Source organism: Echiichthys vipera (genome assembly GCF_963691815.1).
Source record: "Echiichthys vipera genome assembly, chromosome: 9".
Lineage (NCBI taxonomy): Eukaryota > Metazoa > Chordata > Actinopteri > Perciformes > Trachinidae > Echiichthys > Echiichthys vipera.
In genome coordinates, this window is record NC_139834.1 from 24,197,270 (window position 1) to 24,215,888 (window position 18,619).

At 41.4% G+C, this 18,619-nt stretch overlaps 3 protein-coding genes across 3 annotated transcripts in view; 2 read left to right on the top strand and 1 right to left on the bottom strand.

The window, feature by feature from the left end:
- The window catches only part of cep104 (centrosomal protein 104), a 31,659-nt gene extending 22,665 nt beyond the window's left edge, over positions 1-8,994 (top strand). The window contains exons 17-22 of the mRNA XM_083920599.1: positions 489-561; positions 777-885; positions 972-1,104; positions 3,488-3,555; positions 5,863-5,950; positions 7,791-8,994. Of these exons, the coding sequence (XP_083776725.1) occupies positions 489-561; positions 777-885; positions 972-1,104; positions 3,488-3,555; positions 5,863-5,950; positions 7,791-7,921 (602 nt within the window). The 3' untranslated portion in view covers positions 7,922-8,994. The remainder of the gene's footprint in view (positions 1-488; positions 562-776; positions 886-971; positions 1,105-3,487; positions 3,556-5,862; positions 5,951-7,790) is intronic.
- Positions 8,995-9,786: 792 nt separating this feature from the next.
- On the bottom strand, positions 9,787-11,113 carry b3gnt7l (UDP-GlcNAc:betaGal beta-1,3-N-acetylglucosaminyltransferase 7, like; the record flags this gene model as incomplete). The annotated part of the gene is made up of 1 exon (XM_083920663.1): positions 9,787-11,113. The coding sequence occupies one exon, from the start codon at positions 11,111-11,113 to the stop codon at positions 9,893-9,895; it is 1,221 nt and encodes a 406-aa protein (XP_083776789.1). The 3' UTR covers positions 9,787-9,892.
- A 3,758-nt stretch (positions 11,114-14,871) lies between these two features.
- Positions 14,872-18,471, top strand: cUnh1orf174 (chromosome Un C1orf174 homolog). Its single transcript, XM_083919331.1, has 4 exons — positions 14,872-14,943; positions 16,322-16,378; positions 16,845-17,255; positions 18,318-18,471. The coding sequence occupies exons 1-4, from the start codon at positions 14,932-14,934 to the stop codon at positions 18,453-18,455; spliced, it is 618 nt and encodes a 205-aa protein (XP_083775457.1). The 5' UTR covers positions 14,872-14,931; the 3' UTR covers positions 18,456-18,471.
- The last annotated feature ends 148 nt before the right edge of the window (positions 18,472-18,619 follow it).

The window sequence follows — 18,619 nt, forward strand, 5'->3', positions numbered from 1 at the left end:
CTGGATGTATAATGTTTTACTTTGCATAGTCATATTGGTGAACAATCTACATATAAAAGGTATATTTTCATACAGGCTTAAAAATTCACTATATTGACCGGCATATCTGCATTTGGTGAATTTGTTCTTCTAAAATTGGCATCAGCCTCAAAAATCCCATATCGGTCGGGCCCTAATAGCAATATGTAAGGCCTGACATTGACGCTAACAGTCCTCTCTACCAGGAACCTGGAGGAATAAAGTGCATCACGATCAGTAACCATGCAACAACAAATGACGTGCTGCTTCAAACTGTAAATATTAATTGTGTTGATTTGTAGCCCACTTAGTGGATTACCTTTGTACATATACAGATCTGTTTGAACACAACGGTGCACCCTAAAGCTCTGTTCATTTTGAGATGATTTTTCAGTTCTGTGAAGTCTGTACTATTTCTTTCAGTTAGTGCATTCATGGCCAGTAATGCATCCTGTCGTCTTGATTTTCAGCAGTCACTAAAGAGCCGCAGAACAAGGTAACCAACAGTATTGACGTCCAACAATCTATCGACTATCTGGACAAGTAAGTGACTCATGACTCGATGGAAACCTATAAGAATTCACTTGAATGATAGAAAGATGGAAAAACCAGTGAATAGCATACCAGCCAATTTCACATGTTGAGTGTTTTCTGTGCACATTTCACCATCGGTCCTATTCCAGCTGAGGCGTTTAATCATTTATTTGTGTACCAACACTTGGGTCAGTGCTTTGAAGAGATCTGATCTGATCTTGCAGCTTGTGTATATTCTGCGGGAAAAGAGATGAGTCGTTCACAGAAGACGGGTTGGACCTTCACTACTGGAAACACTGTCCTATGCTGAGACGCTGCGATGAATGTAGACAGGTACGCTGGTTCCATTTTCAGAGCTGTTAGTTCTCTTTTTTTAAGCTCCACCTGAGTAATAAAGCTTAAGGGCTTTGTGTCCACAGGTGGTGGAGATAGCCAGCCTCACAGAGCACCTGCTGGGTGAATGTGACAGCAGGTCCAAGTTCAGCCAGTGTCCCCGCTGCTCAGAGGCCACTGAAGACCTCACTCGCCACGTCCAGGGCCCCGCCTGCAACCGTGAGTTCTCACTCCCTCATGCCACTGGAACATTTGTGAAAATGTCTCAAGTGATGGAAACCATGCAGTCTAATGGAATATTGTGCATTTTATCTTTTAATTTCTGATTATTTTGTTTATTAGTGTAGTGACAGTGACTGGTAAAGTGTGACAAGGCAACAAATGGCCCAAGTCAGAATTGTGGACATCTCAAGCCTTAACCTCTAGACTATCAGATCACCCATGATGTGTCATTTTCTATGTGACAAAAACTGACTGGAATGACCTATCCGTTTTTATGTTTCAGTGACAAAGGATATGACCAAACCCACTGAATGAAACATAAATAACTAGGTTCCAGAAATATTGCTTTACTGTTGCACCTTCTGGAGCAAAGGACACCAGATCTAGTAACAACTTTGTAAACTTGTATATATACAACAATATTTCCAGGTAGCATTAATCTACAGGACGTGATGTCATCGTTTGTGCCCAAAGCTATGGTGAACAGTCATATGACGACCGCTGAAGAAAAGAGCCACTTTACCAATTTAACATACAGTATATGTAAAATTAACACAGATATATCTGTGTTTAGCAACATATACATAAACCTGGACTCCAGTCTGAAGGCAAAGCTGTGACATTAAAAGATACAGCTCACACAATGTTACTATGATAAACGCTTGTTTTGTCCCTGTACTCCAAAACAAGGACTACGAGGTTAAAGTGCTGACTTAGCTCTAATTTAGTGGTGCGGACCGAATTTGAATAGACAAGTCAACCTCATCTGACATGAAGACAAACATTAAAATATGAGGTCAGTAAATGACTGGGTGAATGGGTGAAGCAGAAACTTGGTGTCTTCCCTGGCATTGTCAGGTCCGTTCTGCAGCCAGCTGCACATCTTGCTTGTTTTTGGGGGGTCTACATTAAGAGAAAAACATGCTCAGTTCGACTGAGGTCAGGTTGTTGGCTCGGCCATGCAAAAACTTTTGATTACCTTGGCTGTATGTTGATTCTTGTCCTGCTTTATTGTCCTTAAACTGGCGATTGCATACCACTGGAAACACTGTTTGGTTTAGGCGAGGACTGGTGCATGAGTAGGGCGTGCAGGAGTCGGGACATGGTGCAGATTACACCACTGTCATATAGCCCGTTCATGATTTGGCCATAAACAACAGTGTCTCTTGCCGTTTCTTGAATTTCTCTGGTGATTTCAGGTTGAGCCCTTCCCAATAGAAGTTCATGAATCCCATTGTCTCTCCAGTTATTTTCGTTGGTGTCTTCTTCACCCTTGGAGGTTTATTTTCTTCTGGTATTGGCAATAGAACGCCCACTCTCAAGTTCAACTAAGTCAACAAAAGCATGGGACGTATTCGCAAGTGAATCCACTGAGCACAGTGATTCCTCTCAAATTAACCAATGTCATTGTGAAATGTGGTTTCTAAAAGCTGCTGTGACCTGGTCCTGTTCCCAGGTCTAACCCCCCTCTCCCCTCCCCACTTTGGTCAGCACTAACATTATCTCTGTGTCTTCACTTCCAACACAGCAGGGCCTGTGTATTGAAACATTAAAGTCAGTGTCATCTCCAACCTTACCTTTGCTATGAGTCTATGTTCTGCTGTAAGACAACTTTAGTGACTTTAGACTCTACAGAGAGCACCTCACCAAACCTTGACAACATTTTCTGACCACAGTCCATTATCGTATTCATTTTAATTTTGGGCAATTTAGCTATCCTTCCTTCTCTCAGAGCGCATGAGATTTAGATTAACCATTACATTTATTCCGAATTAATTTCCTGGAACACTGATTCACCAACCTCATGGATAAACAGACTTCTGCAGTATCATGTATTTTTCGACCTTGGCTGTCCACAACCTGGAGATCTCCAGGTCCATCTCTGTTAATATATTATTTATTTGTCTCCTGACAGGTATCATCTATGGTTACAGTTAAAGCCCTAATAAGACATGAATTGAATGCTCTGTGTTCACAACAACGTAGCCTTTCAGAACTGAAAAGTCAGTACTTTCCATAGTGTTGGTTACAGTAAAAAAGCCCTGTTACCAGTATTTACCATCGGATAGCTGAGGTCAGCTTTTCTCATTGAATCTCCTGCTTGTTTTTTACAGTTGGAAAGGGCAGTTTACTGTAACTATACTGACTAACCTGAAGCGAGAGACTTACACCTCAGCTCAGTTATCAGCCATATGTCTCCACAGTTCTTTTGTATTACCCAAACCTTCATCGTGGTGGTTAGAAGTGAGCTAACAGATATTCTCAGAGGTGTATTGTACCCAAAACCGGTTGTAATTTTATCATTGTCTCTGGCATGTTCAAGGGACTATTTCTGTAAGTGTTTAACAGGTGGCCTAAAGGTGTCGTCTTTCTATTTCAGCCCCTATCTCAGGGAAAGGCTCCAACCACTGTCCTCTGTGTCACAACAACTTCCTGCCTGGAGACAAGGTGAGATTCGGTACCGTTACATAAGAACCAACAGCACGATTAAGGACAATTAGGAATTCATGTAGAGCAGGAGGTGTTAGCAACAGATAGGTGTGCGTGTCCCTTCTGTTAGCTAGAACCGAAATGGGAATTTCTCAGCAGAATTTGATATGATTTTCATAAAACTGCTTTAGGTCATGCTCTGCTATCTAATGTTTCTTTGCAAAATGAAGCAGAAAAAGCTGAATGTGGTAAGTGTAGTTTGGACGTAGGTTTTCACACACTTTCTATATTCCCTCTTTCTATATCAACACAAAAACTGGAGGAGCATATAATATCATAGAGATTAAAGATCTCCTTACAAGAGTGTCCTGGGCCAAGACAGCAGCAGCACATCACACACAGTTTCATACATACAACATAAAACACTAACACAATTCAAATCACAGCATGATTATACCAAAAAACACAAGACTCTGGTAATTATATCCTGGATTATATAGGCCAAACTGCTCAGTTAGACCATCTACAACCTCATGTAACTTTCTTCAAATCCGGTTTCACTGAATCACATTCTTCTCAGTCCTGTTTACTTTTAGAAATGAAGACAAATTTCCTGATGAGCTGTTGACAGTATAGTCGTTATACCTTCGGTGGTTAAGGATAATTACATTCTTTGGGTGCTGAATATGAAGCAGCTTCCTGCTGTGTGTTATGTTTGATAAATAACAGGACAAGGTTTACTGGTCATCTTATTTCAATATGAATCAACACAATGTATCAATGAGGAAATGTAATCAGAATGGGTCACTCAAACCACAGAAGCATACACTGAATGTTGAATATTACATAATATAAATTAGTTCTTATCTTTTACAAGTTAACAGTGCTCATATTACATCCCCATTTACCTTTTGTGTCTGTGTGATAGAGAAGTTTAAAATGGTGTACGACAAGCTCTGCCCCTCCAAAACCACGTAGCCTTCCATTTGTCTTCGTTACGTCTCCGCAGTCTAATGAATCATGCAACTCGTCTTTCAAGGAGCCACAAGAAATATTCTGACCATACCTTCAGTCTGCAGCAGCACTTTAGATACAAGAATCAAAACTTTAGACTTCACTTTGACATTAAGTGATGCTGGTGACTGTTGTCATTGTTTATCTGAAGCCAGACAAACTGCTGCACATCCAGTTCTCTGGGAGGTGTGGAGGTAAAATCACCTATAACTGGGGTAACTTAACCAGAGGTTGACAGAGGTAATTTATCACTTAATGCCTCTTATGTAATACTGTTGTACCTGATTTCTTATTGGACAATCCAGGAAAAAAACAGATGAAGATAAAGCATTGAAAAAAAAGTAATAATCCTTTATACAAATGTGTGTTTTGCCTACTTTTACCAAACAATAATGATTTGACTTGACAGATTTATCACCAGAAGTGATGAAGCATTGCGGTGGCAGAGGCTGGTTTAGGATTGTCACAGAGACTCCGCCTAACTTATCCAAAAACGAACAAAGAGGAGGAGCACGGGTGGAGCTGACATGGGCCAAATGAAGCCTGCAGTCTGTGCTCGCCATCTGTGTCAGCAACCACCTGTCACTCGGAGCTGCCAGTCTTTAATTATGTATAACTTAAATTTAACATAATTTAAATGGTTGTGCTTATAAAAAATTCACCCTCCGTACAGTTGTCGTGGAAATTAGTTATAGAGACCAAAAGCGTTTTTTTGTTCAAGGCTGTTACATGTTCATTTCTACTGTAAAGTTGGGCATTTTAACATGGGGCTCTATGGGGATTTGCTCTGTTTTGGAGCCGGCCTCAAGTGGCCGTTTGAGGAACTGCGGTTGTTGACACTTCTGTTGGCTTCATTTCTCAGATCCGGAGGTTGACACCTGATGCATTACTTGTTTTAGCGTTAATGCAACCCTAATGATAATTAATAATGTTAAGGACACCTGAGCTGATGCTGAGCATAATGTATCAACATTTTGTCTGGTCAAAATAAAAAAATCCTTAATGATTTAACATGAAAATGACACAGTTACAGTTTTCAGAACTTTACCACCTAACCCTTTTTTACCGTAATAGGAGAAGATATGAGTGATTATGCACTGTGACACTTATTCAACTCACAACATGGAGGCTCCCACCTCTCACACCTTTAAACATGAATGAAGAATAACGGTCTCACTCACTCCAGAGCTGTGAGCGTGGACCCGATGAAAGACTACAGTGTTAGTGGGAGGGACCTGGACTGGACCTACAGTCCCCCGTGGCTGTTCCGATGAGAAATGAACTCACTGAGCTACTTTGTCTCTGTTCCAGGCCTGGAAGGCTCACCTCATGGGCAGGGAGGGCTGTAAACAAAACTCACGCAGAACTGCGGTGTCCCAGAGAACCCAGCCAGCACAAGGTAAAGCATTCATACACATCTGCTCACACCCCGAGTGGAGCTGCACAAAGTGTCCATGCTTCCCGTTGCAGCTTTTCCACTACGGTTTCCTGCTCAGAACTCCAAAATGAAATAGTGAGATTTAATTGGTGGTGTTTGTGTATCCATGTTGAGTGGTAGTGGCTGAAACATGCAGTTAACGTCAGTAGGGTTGTAATAGGAATACGTTATATTATTGTAGTAACCGTCCACCAGAGGACCACTGCTCACTTTATTATCACACCCCTTTTGTGATCATATTTATGGTTGACTTTTCTCAGCAACAACTCTTGGGTGAATTTGCATTCTGTGATCTCATCTCTGTGTAGTAGTTTTTTCTCATAGCTGGTGAGACGATGCACCCACGCATCTATGCTTCACAGGAAATTCATTAGTTTATTCAAACCGTTATTTAAATTTCTGAGGTTCATTGAGGTTTTCCTCATTTTTAATGATGTTGATGTCAGCGAAATTACGCCTTCTCGTTCTGGACAGGATGCAGAAGATAAAAGCTGATGAGCTGAGTGTTACTGTTATCTCTTCTTTATCAAAACAAGTCAGGGTTTGTTTATGTTAACTCGTCATAAGTACAGGTGTGACCAGAGGTGGAAAAAGTACTCATGTCCTTTACTTAAGTCAAAGTCAAAATACCACAGTCTGAAATACTCAATTACTAGTAAAAGTCCTGCATTCATAATGTTACTGAAGTCAAATACAACGATAATATCAACAATATGTATTTGAAGTTCAAATTCAAATTCAAAAAACTTTATTTGTCCCCGGGGGGGCAATTCAGGAAACATATTCACATTCACATAATGCAGAATGGTTCCTTTCACAGTGTTGCATTGTTGTTAATATATTATATTCTGTTTCTGTTTCTGTTCATTAAAGAATACATTATAGCGCATTTTAATGTTGTTGTTCAATGTGGAGCCAGTTTGAGATGTGTTGATAGCACTCATATACACATATTATATGTTTTTTATGTTAAAAAATAATATTAGCTACAATTCAGTCAGACATCTCACATTTGAAACGTTTATTGCAACGGTAGTTAGAACAGGTCCACTCAAGTCCAAGACCAGGTCCAGTCGAGTCCTGTTAAAGACCACAATAGGCAATAGTGTCTTTTCAATGCTAATACTAATCAACGCAGAAAATGTAGGCAACTTTCTGCACAACTGATCCACACTTCTACTACTACCACTACTACTACTACTACTACTACTACGGCTCTGCAGTGAATGAGTTTTCTGTCTGTTGAAAGTAAGCCTTGTGATTCAGAGACTCAGTGACAGAACATGACCACATCGCCAGGAGCTGCTGATGTCATCATGAACTTCACGTTTATACTCACAGCACAGCTGAGGCTGGCTGCTTTGTTTACAGCTAAACAGTACACAAGAACAGGAGGGTGGGGGTCCTTTTGTTACAGTTCTTACAAAGGTTTACTGTAAACTAGAGCTGCAAAGATCAATTGAATAATCGATTAGTTGTCAACTCTAAAATGAATTGCCATCTGTGCTTATAGACGACTTTGGTTTGAGTCTTTTTTTTTAGAAATGCTTCTTCCATGTGAATACTTTCTGGTTTCTCTCCTCCTCTGTGACAGTTCACTAAATATTTTGAAGTCATGGACAAAACAAGACATTTGAGGACGCCATCTTGAACTTTGGGAAACCCTGATTGACTTTTCTCACCATTTTCTGAAATTTTAGAGACCAAACAACTTATAATAACAACTAATAACCATTAGTTGCAGCCCTACTATAAGGATGTTGTTGATGATGCTGTTGTGTGTGTGTGCGTGTGTGTCCAGGCAGGGCTGCTGGTGGAGCCAGGCTCAAGCAGGCCTGGTCAGTTGGGGCCAGAGGCAGAGCCCTGGGCAGAGGCAGCTGGATCCCAGCTCTGGCCCCCCTGAAGAGAGGACACACACCAGGGAAGCACTGACACATGGTTCACTGGTTCACCCATAGGAGGAACGCGAAGACCCACCACACTCCTGTGTTCCTGCATATCAGCACTTTTAGAACAGATCTGAAATATTTCACGTCAAACATTACAGCATGGTGTTGTCTCATCTTCTCCGGTTGAACTCTGATCAGTTTCTATCCTGTCAGTGACAAAAATCTGGCTGTATGATTTGATGTAAATCCTGATGACAACTTCTTGTTAGACCCTGTCTGCTAGGTGGATGAGCTAACCCGGATGACGTCATCTTGGTTATCTCATCAGACTTGACAAAGCTCGCAAACTAACCGTTACATGTAAACATTCTATTTAAAATGGTATTTAGACCACAAACTCTGCGGTCAAAGCCAGGATAGAAATACAATTAACATGATAGTATCAAGCATGTAATCAGTCTTTCCATCTGACCAGATAGAAACACTTGAGGAATGTTTACTCTCACTGAGCTTTACTGTCAGCTTCACACTGACACGCTTACATGATTAGTATTTTAATTTCTTATCATAAATAAATGAATTTGAAGGAATGAAGTAGCACTTTGCCAAAACGGATGAAGCGGAATTATTTTCCTGCTGACAATCTCCTTATAGTTATATAAAGCTAAATAGTTGTCTGCTCTGCAGCGAGAGACACAAAGTAGACCTTCGACAGAATTGTTTAGCACAATGGAGACGAATGTACTGTTCACAGTGGGATGTGTTTTTCTACAGCTTCATTTTTGCCGAATGAACTCATTTTAACCACAAACAATACGTTTCTGCTATAATCTGACTGCTTCTGTTTTACTGCTCAGTGTTTTGGGACGATGTTGATTGTAATCTGTGATTCCTCCAGAGGTGTGAGCTGTTATATTAGTAGAGAAAACTGTTATTAATGCGTGAACACACTTACGGTAGAATTTAATGAAACAACTATAATATGCATAAGGTGTGACATAGGTTTGAACGCTGGCTTTAATATGAAGTCTATAAACAGTGGATGTTTTTTATTTTTTTTATGTGCATACTCGTCAGTATTTTCTGAATAATCTCAAAATCAAATGGCTATTTTTGGAGTATTTGTATTTGTTTAAATAAAGCTACATTAAGCTGTAAGGTTGCCTATGTGGTTACTGATAAGAGCTGGGGTCACATGAAGCTAACATGATATTATATAATAGAACACAATATACTACATTATAATATGCAAAAACACATGTGGTGCAGTTCTGATAAAGGCCACAGTTGAGTGCAGAAGCGTTCCCAGTTATCTATAGTAATGTGCTGTTCTCGTACTGCTCTCCTGTCAATACGAATCAAATGCTGCAACATTCATTGTGTATTTACAGAGAGCTCCAGTTTATTTACATTATCATACATTAATCTACAGTATTACAGCCCTTCACTTTCTTCTGTTTGCAGCCTGCCTCTGCAGATCACAAACACGTGGACAAATAAAATAACAAGGTGGAATAAAACAATATATTAACTTAAAACAATCCTATTATTTCATTTATACAAAATAATCACTCAGCGATTGAATGCAGTTGTTTGATCCATGATGCGTGCTGAGTCCAAACGTTTCCAAAAAGTTCACTTTGAGTCACACTGAAATCAGAATTTAACATTAAAAATCAGAACCCGGTGGTTTATTTAATGTCACTGTGTCAACACTGGCTGACATGTTGATGATGAAACCTGACATGAAACATTCCTGCAGTGTGCACACTGTGCAGCTGTGTGCTCTCACTGAATGGAAAATCAAAGCAGGGCAGTGGAAAGGAAAAAAAAAAAAAAACTTTTGACACAGAAAATGTGAAATCAGCCAAAAATGTTATTTAAAAAAAGAATCATAGTTGTCCTCTCTCTCAAACATGACTCGATAGATTCAGTATGGCGTGTTGTAAAGCTCATCTTGTGTGATGCATTTTTTAAAAAAAAAAAGTATTTTTGCTTTATATACATGTCACGGTCACACGGAGACCCTCTGAGCGCAGATCAGTCCCTCGTTGTGCACCACGCGCCACATCCTGATCAGCTCCTGCGCGCTCAGTTTGTGCACCACGATGAGGTTTTTGTAAAAGCACGGCTCGCTGTTCATGGGGCTCACCCTGCGTCTGGTGATGCCAAAGGTCCTGAAGCCCGAGTGCATCTCTGGGGCCAAGTGGAGCTTCTGCAGGCACATCCCCAGAAACACGTCGTCGATGGGGTACAACTCCAGGTCCTCCGAGACCACGAAGAGCCTCCTGGCCAGCGGGGAGGACATCAGAAACCCCCCGCCTCCGACATAAGGGGGGTACGGCTTGTCGTACAGCTCTTTGGGGATGTAGTATTTGCTCTGCCGGTTCCGGATGGGGATCGCCTTGGAGATGGTGTCCCCCACGAACAGTGCGGCCTCTTTGCGCTCCTCCAGCTTGAAGCCGATGAGCTGCAGCAGGTTGTGCGTATTCACAAACACATCATCGTCTCCTTTGAATATGAACTGGACGCCGGAGCAGTAGATATCGAACCATTTGAGGAAGTTGACCTCTTTTAGGGTCAGGTTGAAGAAGGTGTCCATGAAGTCCCACTGGAGGATGTCCCTGTAGATCCTGTCCTCGTACTCGATCAGTTTCTGGAGGTTCTTGGTGTCTTTGCCGGTCGTCGGGCTTCCCAAAAGAAATAAAGTTTTGATTTTCTTCCCCTCCACTGTGTGCTCCTTGCCCCAGGTTTTGCGCACCGCCTCACGTCGGTCGTGCTGCTCGATAACGGACTTGACCACCATGAGGAGGTGCACCTCTCCATCCGCGCATTTCTCGGGATGGTTGATGAGCATGGGGAAGTACCTGCAGTGTCTGTGCAGAACAAACTGGTGGAATCTCGGGTCCAAGCGCCGGAACCAGTCCTGGCTCCTCACCGACGCGTCCTCGCTGCAGTTGAGAACCTGCGCGTCCCAGGAAGCCGGAGTCCCGTTGGAGGAGTCGTTGCTAAGCACTGGAGACTCTGAGCTCCCCAAACTATTTTTCACGGCTCCCTTCTTGAATGAAAAACAGTCGGAGCCGCACCAACCGGCCTCCCTCGTGTGTTTAAGTCCCACGCCGTCCTTCTCTGCCAGCTTCAGCTTGTGGATCATGAGGAAAGAGGCAAAGACCAGAGACAGACTGAGCAGCGGCTTCAGAAGACCGACACGCTTCCTCCGGGAGAAGTGATCCATGGCTCTCACTGCGGCGTGTCAGAGGAGTCCATCACCGCCGCGCCGTCCCTGCTCCTGTGGGTGGACACCAGAGGGTGCGTCCTCGGCTACACTGCATTGGCCCCGGGGCCCCTTCTGCCCATCACGGTGCTCAGTGGAGTCACACATCGCCTCCCGGTGCGGGACAATGATGCGGGACGCAAAACATCTCCTCAGGCTTCTGTCTCAAACTGACTGGAGGCCTGCTGCAGGACAAACTACCCCTATCTCTCTCTCCCTCTCTCTCTCTCTTGCTCTCTCTCTCTCTTGCTCTCTCTCTCTCCCCCCCTCTCTCTCCCTCTCTCTCTCTTGCTCTCTCTCTCTCCCCCCCTCTCTCCCTCTCTCTCTGTCTCTCTCCCCCCCTCTCTCCCTCCCTCTCTCTTGCTCTCTCTCTCTCGCTCTCCCTCTCTCTCCCTTGCTCTCTCTCTCTCTCTCTCTCTCTCTCTCTCTCTCACACACACACACACACACACACACACACACACACACACACACACACACACACACACACACACACACACACACACACACACACACACACACACACACACACACACACACACACAATAAACTGAATGAATAATTATCTTGACAACTTATGTGTTTAGTACATAGCAGGCTACTATGGAAGGTTAAACGTACTACTGATAATAAAATGCAAAAATACACAATAACACAAACAGTACAGAGCAAAAGAATAATCAATATGTGGTTTCAGACCCTGAACAGTTCGAAAAACGTATTTAAAAAAGTTAATTTTTCAATAAAAGTTTAAAGGGTGGGAGAATTTGAAGTGTACACTTATGTGTGAAGAATTGGTCCAGTAAGAAATAGAATAATTACCCTGTAAAATATGCGCTTTCATTGTTATGTATCTTGAAAAAACTGTGGTAATTAACAAAATGAATATTCCTTTAATAATAATAATAATAATAATCGTACTGTTTAAAGATAGCTATTCTAAGTGAAACTGTACCCTTCATTTTTTAAATGACTCTAAAATCGGTCGTTTTATTCACAGGCAGATGACATTAATAATAATAATAATGTGCCTTTCCCAAATTTCTCACAGAACGTAGTGTTTTACACAGAATGTATTCATTTAAAATTATTGATTTTGTTTTAGATTTATTTTAATTGTTTTTTTTCTCAAGCTACATGATACATCAAATGATAAATAAACAAAACAGACATAGGTTCACAGAAGTAACAGCTGTATCAACATGCTTTTAAATGATAAACAAATGATTTATTGAGTAGGCCTAGGCTCTTTTAATGTTTTTTGCTCAATCTCTGTAGGACTATTATAATATGGTGATATATATTATAATAATATGATATAAAATGGTAATCTACAACATTCTGTTTCCAATATCCTCAGTCAAACACAGGGATTTATTTTATAGGAAGTACCAAACGGGTAGGATGTGTTTGTTTTTTTGTTGTTGTTTTTTACTTTTCCTATGAACACAAAATGCCCATTTCACTCAAATTGTGTTCACAAAAGCGTTTAAATCTGTGTTAGTGAGCACTTCTCCTTTGCTGAGATAATACATCCACCTGACAGTTATGGCATTTCAAGATGCTGATTTGACAACATGATTATTGCACAGTGTCTGTGCCTTAGGGTGGTCACAATGAAAGGCAACTCTAAAATGTGAACTTCTATCACACATCACAATTCCAGAGATGTTGCAAGTTTTGAGGGAGCTGCAGCTGGGATACTGCCACCAGAGCTGTTGCCCGTGAATTGAATGTTTATTTGTTTACTATAAGCCGTCTCCAAAGTTGTTTCAGAGAATTTGGCAGTACATCTCATCGGCCTCGAAACTGTAGACCATGTGTCAGCAGACATCTTTACCTGCAAGATCGTCTGAGTCCTGCTACCTGAACAGCTGATGCAACAATTGGTTTGAATAATGAAATAACTTCTGCACGGACTGTCAGAAACCGTCTCAGGGAAGCTCATCTGCATGCTCATCATCCTCACCTGGGTCTTAACCAGACTGCAGTTTGTTGTCGTTACCGACTTGAAAAGGCACATTCTCACTGATGGCAGACAGCCTGTATGGCATCCTGTGGGTAGGCGGTTTGCTGATGTAAATGTTGGAAATAGAGTGGCCAGAGGTGCAGGCAAGATAGTCAACTGCTTGGGGCTGCAGGCAGGGGGCTCTTTGGCAGACAAAAGAGCCAAAGTTTGCAATAAGTTATCGGGGCCATTCTCCCGCGCCACTACGTCAGGATGGCCGAGCGGTCTAAGGCGCTGCGTTCAGGTCGCAGTCTCCCCTGGAGGCGTGGGTTCGAATCCCACTTCTGACATAGGCTTTTTTTGCGGGGCGGTAGTAGCTCGTCCATATGTGACTTGGCTGGGAACCGGAGGGTCGCTGATTCGAGTCTCTGTGTGGACCATGAATGGAGCGCGGGCTGGTGGCTGGAGACGTGCCAGTTCATCGGGCACTGCCGAGGTGCTGTTGAGCATGTCACCGAACCTGGGGCGCCAATCACTGGCAGCCCCCTCGCTCTAACATCTCTCCATTAGTTGCATGTATATAGGTCCTGTCTGTGCATGTGTGTGTATTTCGGTCCTGTGTGTGTGTAAAATGAAAAAATAGAGTGAAAATTGAATTTCCCCATTGCGGGACAAATAAAGAAATTCTTCTTATTCTTCTACTATACTAACCATACTAACCAAGGCACTTCAACAAAAAGCTTTATTTTGTTGGGAAAAAAGAAGTCTGTTAAATTTGGAAGAGGAAGTGTCAAGATCCAAACCCCATAGAGAATATCTGGAAAATCCCTTGCAACAAAGTAATGGCTAAGAAACCCACTACAGTTACTGAACTGTGGAAGAGACTGAAGAAGAACGGACCAAGATCAAACCAGAGCAGTGTGAGAAACTAGTGATGTCCTGTGGGTGCAGATGTGCTGAAGTCATTCAAAGCAAGGGCCTCTACACTTCCTATTCAGGTTTGAATCCTACAGACCTTGTTGAAATTTTCACTTCGGACACAATGGTTCTCTAATTTTGCTCAGTTTTTTTTTTCACAAAATAAAGGTTTTTAAAGGTTTTTCACAAAATAAAGTTTTTTGTTCAAGTGCCCTAGTTATTTAAAAAAAGACATTCTAGTACAGCAGTGGTATAGCCACAGCTGATATTCTATCAAATTATGAACAGTAAAAAATAACAGAATTTCAGAATAAATCAAGTATTAATACTTTGTTCTCTACTTTTGAACTCCAGTGAATGTGACTGCATTACTGAAAGGGTGGAATCGGAAAGACTCCACCGCCATCTTGTGAACGTTTTATGGAATAACGTTTTTCCTCCCAGTCACCTCACACGACCCGTCACGACACACACACACACACACACACACACACACACACACACACACACACACACACACACACACACACACACACACACCATAGAATAATAATATAAATTATGGCTTGTAATAATAACAATTGAATAATAATAATAATAATAATAATAATAATAATAATAATAATAATAATAATAATAAATAATAATAATAGTATAAATGTTACAGTGAAACAGCCTATATTCTACATGGAGCCACCCAGTGACTGGTGACGGTGACTGTCTGAACCTTTCCAGCAGGAAGCACTGCGAGGCGGCTCCAGACCTCCAGGAGGAGACGCCTAATATCATCACACCTCAGGCGGAGTTTTTTTTTTACCGTTTGCCAACTCTAACCAAAGCCGGAGGATTTGAAGGATATAGCCGCTGCCTTAACGTCGGTGCCACTGGAAAAACAGAAACATCACGTCGGCAAATGATTCACAAGGTAACGGCGAGTGTTTAACGGTAGCTAAAATCAGCTAAGCTAAGCTAACATAAGCTATTAGCGGCTAACGCGAGAAGATACTGCTAACATTAGCCTTGTTAGCCTGAAGCTTATAAGAAAGATACATATTTGGACACTTTTGCGTTTGCTTTGCTGAAGTCTTATAGTTTTCAATAACTTCCAACTCCGTGTCTTTGTGTCTTGTTCTTTAACCTGTAAGTTGTTTTGGTCGTGAGGGTTTATTTACTAACAGTGCGCGTGGAAGTTAATGGCTCAGTTATATTTCTGTTATATTACATTTAACCTCATGGTTTTGTTGTATGAACAGTTAGAGGAGGTTCAGGTTGAACAGTTTTAAGAGCATGACGCGTTAATGGTGTAATGTTTCTGACGCCTTCTAATATCGTGTAATCTGACTCCCTGTCGTCTGCCATCACTAAATATGCAGTTTGGTGAAAGGCATTAAGTGTGGAGGTCATGGTAAAAATACTTTTAGAATTATAATTTCTATTTTCATAATCGGTGTTGGAAAGAATAATATAAATATATATCAGACATACATCTTTGTAACAGAGCTGCTCACATTTCAGGATATTAACATATTCTCATAAACAACTGAGGGTGAAAATCAGATGTAACATTTTGAAACCAGCAGGTATTTCCCACATCTGCTTTTAAAATTAAACAGATTCATATTTCATATTTCCTGTCATATCTGAGCATTACTTTACAGCATGGTGTATCTGAGAAACTGGGACCTGTGCAGTATAATGTTACACACCATGTGTGTATTACTAATACTGCATCTCAGATCTGTATACATGACCGGTTGTTTGTATAGTGTATGTATCTCTTTTTTTTATATACATTGTTATTTTCTATTCTTTACAGTGCCTACAATTTCTATTCTAACTTTATATTTGTTCTGTTCTAACTTTGCTTTGTTTTACATTATTTATGTTTCGTGAGCTGCTGTAATATGTGAATTTCCTCCGTGTGGATCGATAAAGTTCATTCATTTAACACCGCACATCATTATTAATATGCTTAACTCAAACAACATGACCGATTATCCATTTCAAATGCACACGTAGACAAAGCGCGTGTAGAAAGGTCCGCTTCATGTGTTTGCTGCATGCAGCTTTTGCAGTAACCAACATCTTGATGTTCTTTTAAAGCAGGATATAAAGCAATAAATGGACGTTAACTGTCTCTTTTTACAGGGCTTTTTTTTACTTGGTTTCTGAAGCTAGTTAAGCTTGGTGCTTTGAGCTGATTGTCTCCCTGCTGACTAAAACCAGCTCTTTTCATTAACTGTTTTTTTATTATTGAGTAATTCAACATGGGATGAAACGAACCTCATTATGCTGCTTTGCAGATGCCGGGTCAACTCCACAGCTTGAGGCCCAGAAAGAGGAAGAGTGGTTCCAGAAAGGTTTGTCTTGTTAACCTGTACGAGAGGACAGCCTTTGCAAAGACAGTTATGTTCTGCTCTTTACTAACCGTGTACTTGTCTCAAGTTAAATAATGTCTTTCTAAACAACTTATAAAAAGACCATGTTTGATGTGTTGATGTTCACAACTGCATCTGAGAACTGCACTTGACACACACACAAACACACACAAACACACAAACACACACACACAAACACACACACACACACACACACACACACACACACACACACACACACACACACACACACACACACACACACACACACACACACACACACACACTAAGAAAAGATAATCCTTCATTAGTCCCATAGCTAGTTAGGTTCACTATTCATATGTCTTGTTTGTTTATCTTGTCAAATGAAGTACATTGGTATAAGACTACAGGATGTTGATATTGTTGACTGTTAGTTCGTCACTGACCCTGGTTTTTAACTTCTCAGGTTTCTACTTTAAGGAGGAGATGTGTAAAGAGTCCCAAAACGCAATCGGCAGCAGAGAGCAGAGCAGTGGACAGTGCAGTGGACAGTGCATTGGACAGTGCAGTGGACAGTGATTACAGTACAGCATACAGTCCTCTGGAGAGACTCTCTCTCATCAGCTGTGAATGCCACAAGTCTGCAGGCAGGAGGAGATGCTCAGCCTCACCACAGCTTGACAGACAGGGAGGGAAAGAAAACGAATTGAGGACGGGACAGCTGGACCCAGACAGCTGCAGGGTGAATGGTGTCTGGGACAAACGCGAGTCCAACGACATGGATTGTGAAGAAAGTAGCAGAATCTTCTTCCCAGATGACGACAGCAATCAGATTCTTCCTGTGGAGCAGTTCTTTGGAAACTTGGATGTTGTACAGGTGAGGCATGTTGGGACAGTTTGGGAGTCAGGTTGGATTCTGTTGCACTGCTGATGAGTTAAGACTCCGACTGAACAGATAAAAGAGCACTCTCATCTGCTGTCAACTAAACTAAATATTGGATACAATAAAAGAATCAACATGAACAAACATCCCTGACCAGGAGTGCATATCGTCGCTCCGCTTTTCCCTACATCAATGACACACTGCTTGTTGTCAACAACAGAGCCAATGTAATAACCAGTTATGTCCTAATACAAGGGCAAGACTGGACACCCCCAGGTAATGTAAGGGCAGTTGTGTGTTCGTCAGGCAGAAAACCAAATGTCAAGAGGCAGTGGTTGAAAAAAGTCTTTCGACTTAAATGTCTCGGCTGTTCTTTGTTTGAGCCGTAGTTACAGTAGTTGGGGTCAGCTCGACTCGCTTACAGAAGATTTCTCAAAACTTGCGACTTCAAGAAATGATAGTTTATTTCACACTTCAAAAATAAACAAAACTGTCTTCTTAATTAAAGAAATGATACTAGGAAACAAATACACCATTATAAGACTGATCTCAATAAAGCTGTTCGAAGACTTTTTTCAACCACGGCCTCTTTCACTTGACATTTGGTATTCTGCCTGACAAACACACACCTGCTCTGATATTACCTGGGCGGTGTCTTGAGCCTGCACACTGACCCCTACAGGCAGCAAAAAGCAAAGCAGACTATATACAGCATTTATAACATGCTATATGACCTATTCAAAACTTATCTTGCATTTAAAAATGTCTATTTTCATGTAACATAAGTTATAGTCCCCTTCCTAAGCAGAAAATCAATAGAACATTTGAATCATACATTATATTCATTAACCCTACAACTCAATGTGTCTTGCATCCTTAATAGTATTAGATTAAGTATATTGGTATTAGTCCAAAGAATATTGATTAAAGTGTAGAAGACAAACTTCACAGTAAACCATTACTGCTGTGCACTCTGAAGCACAGCAGTCTGATGTATTTGGAGTGTGTCCATGTTGAATAAATTAACAAAAAACATCTTTTTTTTTCATTCTGCAGGACTACCCTCAGAGTTCGTCAGCGACTTCTGGTCGCGTAGAAAGGAAGGACAGGAGACGGCATTACTATGCACCAGAGGACAGCGACGAAGAGGCGGGCCTTGGCGGCCTGCAGCGAGACGAGAGAGGGGACACTTAGTGAAGAAGAGGAACTGTGGAGGACTTAAAGTGACGAATGACATAAGACTTTCAGCACTTACGATGACGCAGTTAAATCAAAGATCTGCTCTCGCTTTCCTTAAATCGCAACACTGTCTCACATGTACAGTAGCCTGGGGTGATGAAGGGGCCCAATGCCAAGCT

Coding starts and splice junctions, on each gene's coding strand:
- cUnh1orf174 (XM_083919331.1), top strand. Junction 16,379..16,844: donor GGAAGAGTGGTTCCAGAAAG/GTTTGTCTTGTT, acceptor TTAACTTCTCAG/GTTTCTACTTTAAGGAGGAG. Junction 17,256..18,317: donor GAAACTTGGATGTTGTACAG/GTGAGGCATGTT, acceptor TTCATTCTGCAG/GACTACCCTCAGAGTTCGTC.